Raw genomic sequence first — 5,530 nt, 5'->3', positions numbered from 1 at the left:
GAATTACGTGGAGTTTCAAGTTTCCTTATGTGTTGGTGTCAATATTTTAAAAAGTGGAATAAGAAACGCAAGATACAAAACGATTAATGGAGATAAGCGTTTTGTAAAACAAATAGAACGTTTTTCTCTCCCAGCCATTCTATATGTTGAAGAATATAGAACGGTTTGCTTATCCAATCGTTCTCTATTTTATTTATTTATTTATTTTTTTTGACAAAAACCGATCAAGCAGGCTTTATTAATCATTCAAGAGGCTTAAGTCAGCCATTACAAATTTATAAATACTTAAAGGAACTTCTTCCATCCACACTCGAAGTAAGTCGAAGGAAGAGCAGAGTTTGGCAAGAGCATGAGCCACTCGATTGCCATTCCTTTTAACAAAAGTAAATTGATAGAAAAGACAACTACTAGAAAGCTGGAGTATACTTAAAGGAACTACTGATCCAAAAGAAGTAGCAAGTGAGCAACGCTTGATCAAGTGGCTGTGAAGCTTAAGGCTATCTGTTTCCAAACAAATTTTCCTGAATCCCGAGTCGATGGCAACACTTAAGGCGTGTCTCATTGCAAGAGCTTCAGCGATATCAACTTCAAAATTACCATGGAGGGGCAAGCATGTTGAGGCAACTACATCACCCACGACATCTCTCATAACACCCCCTATTCCCACTCCATTCGGTTTGAAATTGCGGCATCCGAGTTAACCTTAATCACCCCATGTAAGGGTGGTTTCCATTTCTCATTCAGCTGCGGGCTTGCTTTACTCACATTAGGAACACTCTGAGCCAGAGCATACTCCCCTGCCATGCCCATAACTTTGTGAATAACTTTACCCATATCCATTTTTCTCCTATCAAACACCCATGCATTTCTACGAAGCCAAATTCCCCACAGCAAGTAGAAAAACAAATTCCACCACTCTCCATACTTATGCCTCCTACGAACAGAAGCACACCATTCCCAAAAAGAATCCCCTTCGTACCGCTCCACCTCCAATCTTAAAGGGGAGAGATACTAGAGTCGTTTTGAGTCTTCACACAAGCTAAGCATATGTAATACACTTTCATTCACAACACCACACAAAGGACAGATGGGATCAATTTCCATACCTCGTTGAATCTGACTCATACTGTCTGCCACAGCTCCCTTAAGAGCTCTCCACGCGAAATGTTTCACTTTCGGGGGGACCTCATAATGCCAAATTACATTCTAATCGAAATTGCAGTACGCACTCAAAGAAGAAGCCTTGTTTTGTTTTTGCTCAATCGTGATCAAATTATAGGCACTTCTAATCGAGTATTGCCCATCCTTAGTGTGATGCCATACCCACGCATCCAATCGGTCATATAGAGGGATAGGAATGTTACAAATTTCATCAATTTCCACTAGAGAGAAAAGAGTGTTTAATTCCTCCAAGTTCCACGATTTATCCACCCACAAATCACGCACAGTAGCAGGTCCTCCATCCATCTCTCCTTGTGTCGAGGAAACCTTAAAACCAGGAAGATTTGGCACCCAAGGGTCGTGCCAAATACCAATGGAAGAGCCATTTCCCACTGCCTTTCTAGCACCCTTCGTCAACACATTTCGAGCTCCCAAGATTGACCTCCATGTATAGCTCGCATTAGGACACACCTTTGCATCAAACAATGTTGAGTGAGGAAAGTACTTTCCCTTAAGAACTCTTGCCGCAAGAGAAGTCGGATTCGAGATAATATGCTTAGCTTGTTTTGCTAAGAGAGCACTATTGAAATTTCTCATATTTCTAAAACGGAGCCCTCCATCTTTCTTTGAGGTATATAACTTTTCCCACGCTACCCAACAAAGCTTTCTTTCTTCACCTTTTTGTCCCCAAAAGAAATGTCGATACAACCTCTCAATTTCATTGAGTATACTAGCAAGAATAGCAAAGCATTGCATTGCATAAGTTGGAATCACTTGAGTAATTGATTTAATCAAGACCTCCTTACCCGCGGCTTGAGACAAAAAAATTTCTTTCCACCCTTTAAGTTTTTTCCAAACACGATCCTGAATATTTTGGAACACTTGTTTCTTTGATCCACTAATGTAAGTTGGAAAACCAAGATACTTTTCGTGTCCTTTGACAACCTTAAAAGATAACTTCATATGAAGCATGTTTTTCCGCTCTTGCTCAATATTTCGGCTAAAAGACACCTCCGATTTGTCCATATTCAGTTTATGTCCCGATGCTAACTCATAAGTAGAAAGGATATGCAATAAATTCTCAATCTCTTCCTCCATTTCTCTCACAAATAGAAGTCTATCATCCGCGAAAAATAGGTGAGAAATAGGCTCAACATTCCTTCCGATTTTTACACCATGGATGAGTTTCTTACTCTCTGCATCACGAAAAGAGTCGACAAGCCTTCCGCACACATGATAAATAAAAACGGTGAGAGAGGATCACCTTGTCTAAGCCCCCTACTAGGCTTAAACCGTCTCAACGGTTGTCCATTCACCAGAACATCGAACTCCGCAGAGCTAACACAATTCATAATCAAAGCAACAAAGTGACCTGGCAAACCCAATTTTAGCATCATTTTCTCCAGGAAATCCCACTCCACTCTATCATAGGCTTTACTCATATCAAGTTTTAGCCCTAAAAAACCTTTCTTCACTCTTTTCTTCTTTCTGAGGTAGTGGCAGCACTCATACGCAACCAGAACATTATCAGTGATCAATCTCCCAGGAACAAATCCACTCTGCGACTCATGAATAATAAAAAGGTAGAACTAACTTTAAACGGTTAGCAAGTACCTTAGTGACAATTTTATATATTACATTACACAGACTAATAGGTCTATAATCAACATGAGACTCACACTTTTTTTTCCGGAATTAAAACAGTATGAGTCTGATTAATAGAGCCTATGTCACCATTATTATTCAAAATATTTAGCGCTTTATCTACTACATCCACCCCCACAAATGTCCCAAAATTTCTGAAAAAATATGGCGGACATACCATCGGGCCCGGGGGCCTTCGTTGGATGCATCTGAAATAAAGCAATTCGCACTTCCTCGGCTGTGAACGCAGCATTTAAAGTGCTACATTGTCTGTCGCTAATCATTGGAGTCACTTTCTCGATCACAGGTTCAATCTCAATGTGGCTACTACCCGCAAAAAGATTTGAAAAATATTAAACGAAGGTTTCTGTAATTTGCTCTTCCTCTTCAAAAATATTCCCTGCTTCATCTTTTATTTTTTTGATGCTATTTCTTTCAAGTCTCTACTTTGCTTTTTTTATGGAAAAAAGAAGTATTTTTATCGCCATTTTTCAACCACTCTTGTCTACTTCTTTGCTTCCAATACATTTCTTCTCTCCTCTCCAATTCATCCATTCCGTCGTCAATTGCCCTCATTTGAGCAATAATTTCCTCTGATTGCTCCTCCTTCATAAGCCTCTCCATCTCCGATCTGCAAGGTTGCATTTCCTTCACAAAGTCACCAAATTTCTCCTTACTCCACGCACTTAATCTAAAAGAAGTGAAGGCTATTTTAGAGCATAAGTCGCCACCCCTTTCCCATGCTTCCGAGACAATTTTAGCACAGTTTGCATCTCGAAGCTATATCTCTTCAAAACGGTATTGTTTTTTCTTTTTCTTCTTCTTCGTGGAATGCATCGCTTCTTTCACATATAACAGTAAGGGGAGATGATCAGATTTCCTGTTTGAAAGATGAGAAACAAAAGAGCCCGGGAAGCATTCCCTCCACTCACGGTTTGCAAGAAATCTGTTTAACCGTTCCTGAATATCCTCCATCCCACCTCTATTATTTGACCACGTAAAATCATGCCCAATGTAACCCAAGTCTTCCAAGATACAATGTGAAATAGCCTCTTTGAGAATTTCGGCTTCCCCACTATTAAAAACCCTACCTCCTGTCTTCTCATTAGATTGCAGCATTAAGTTTAAATCCCCTTCGCATAGCCAAGGTAAACCATCAGCCATCCATAAACCCTTCAACAGCAAACCCGTCTTGAATTTAAGCTCTTCTTCCAGATGCCCATAAAGGCCCGAAAATCTCCACTCTCTATTTCCTTTATCCGCACATCAATGTGGTTATGTGAGTATGAATCACAGCAAAATCAACCGAATTTCTCCACATTAAAGCTAATCCACCCTTCCTCCTTCTACCCTCTCCTTCACAGTCAACAACAAGTGCACACTCAAATTTTGTTTTTTGTTTGATTTTTTCGAATTCAAAAGCTTTTAATTTTGTCTCACAAAGAAAGACAATTTGAGGGCTTTCAAGAAACACAATACATTTCAAAGCATTAATCACAAGGTTTCCCCCTAAACCCCTGCAATTCCATGATATGATGTACGTCACTGATTGCCGAGAGCCTTGCGGGTGGGGCCCGCCACACTAATAGTTTCATTCAATTTTAGTCTTCGTTTAATAACACCACTCTCCTCCTTATGCACCAAACTTCCTATCCCCTCACCACATTCTGTATTTTTTCTCTTTTCACCAGAAATCTTCTCAGTACTATTCGTGCTATGATCAACATCCATCGTGTTTCTCTTCCAAGTTTTATTTTTTTTTATCTCCCATCTTCTTTATTTTTTCTCTCTTAGACTCCTTCTCACTTCCTTCCCCTAACTCTCCCCCACTTCTGAAAATAAAAGTTCCAGTATCCAGTAAAGTTTTATGAGTTACAACCCCATCATTACTATGTATCCCAACATCAACAAGTTTGTTCATTACCTCATTTACATGAGTGATGCTACCAGTCTTCGCCTCACTGCTTTGCTTTGGCTTTGTCACAAACAGGTTCTTTGCACAGCTTCCACTTCTCCTCTCCTCTTCTTCTGTACCTCCCAAATTATACTTCCACGGAGATACCTTCAACCAAGCCCCAAAAAGGAAGATTCGGAGCTTCGGTTTCTCTGTGATCCTCACAATCTTTAAGACCATGTCCCATCATCCCACAAAAGAAGCAAAATAAAGGCGGTTTTTCATATTTGACTTCGAATAATTCTTCAATTCCACCCCTCAATTTCAATCTGACATTCTTGGATAGAGGTTTGCGGACATCTACCATCAAACGCAATCGGATAGACTTGTCTATCCCTACCTTTGCTGTTGCATCCATCTTCACGAACACACCAAATTTGTTTCCTATCTTCTCCACATTCACAAGGTTTAATCTACCCTTAAGGGGTAGATTATAAACCCTAATCCACATTGGAAAGTAAAATAACTCTATTTCCGAGGGTTTCACAGAGTCAGTAATATCTCCAAGAATCAATGCGTGTCTGTCAAAGTGCCAAGGTTGTTTATCGAGGACACGCTGCTTATCCTTCCAGTGGTAAAACTGAAAAAGAAAACGTTTCTTTCCAATATTTGAGATATCCACTCCATGCTTAGGCTGCCAAACACCTTTAATTGTAGCAATAAAAGCATTCATATTGACGCTTCTGTAGGAGTTTATAGGTACTACGCAGCGGAAAATCATGAATCATATTCATAAAAGTACTTAACCTAGAATCGCATGCATAACACACA

General features: G+C 39.8%; 2 protein-coding genes across 2 annotated transcripts; both read right to left on the bottom strand.

Annotated features, from left to right (window-relative positions):
• Positions 1 to 238: 238 nt before the first annotated feature.
• On the bottom strand, positions 239 to 649 carry LOC145581081 (uncharacterized). The gene has a single exon (XM_081638149.1). It carries the CDS (start codon positions 647 to 649, stop codon positions 239 to 241), a length of 411 nt encoding a protein of 136 aa, XP_081494275.1.
• An 8-nt stretch (positions 650 to 657) lies between these two features.
• LOC145581080 (uncharacterized) lies at positions 658 to 3,429 on the bottom strand. The gene is made up of 4 exons (XM_081638148.1): positions 3,253 to 3,429; positions 2,426 to 2,720; positions 1,226 to 2,357; positions 658 to 934 (listed from the first exon to the last, which is right to left on the bottom strand). Exons 1-4 carry the CDS (start codon positions 3,427 to 3,429, stop codon positions 658 to 660), a joined length of 1,881 nt encoding a protein of 626 aa, XP_081494274.1.
• Between the last annotated feature and the right edge of the window lie 2,101 nt (positions 3,430 to 5,530).

This window comes from Chenopodium album, chromosome 15 (assembly GCF_948465745.1).
Source record: "Chenopodium album chromosome 15, dcCheAlbu1.1, whole genome shotgun sequence".
NCBI classification, from domain to species: Eukaryota; Viridiplantae; Streptophyta; class Magnoliopsida; order Caryophyllales; family Amaranthaceae; genus Chenopodium; species Chenopodium album.
This window is presented reverse-complemented; position numbering and strand designations above follow the sequence as displayed.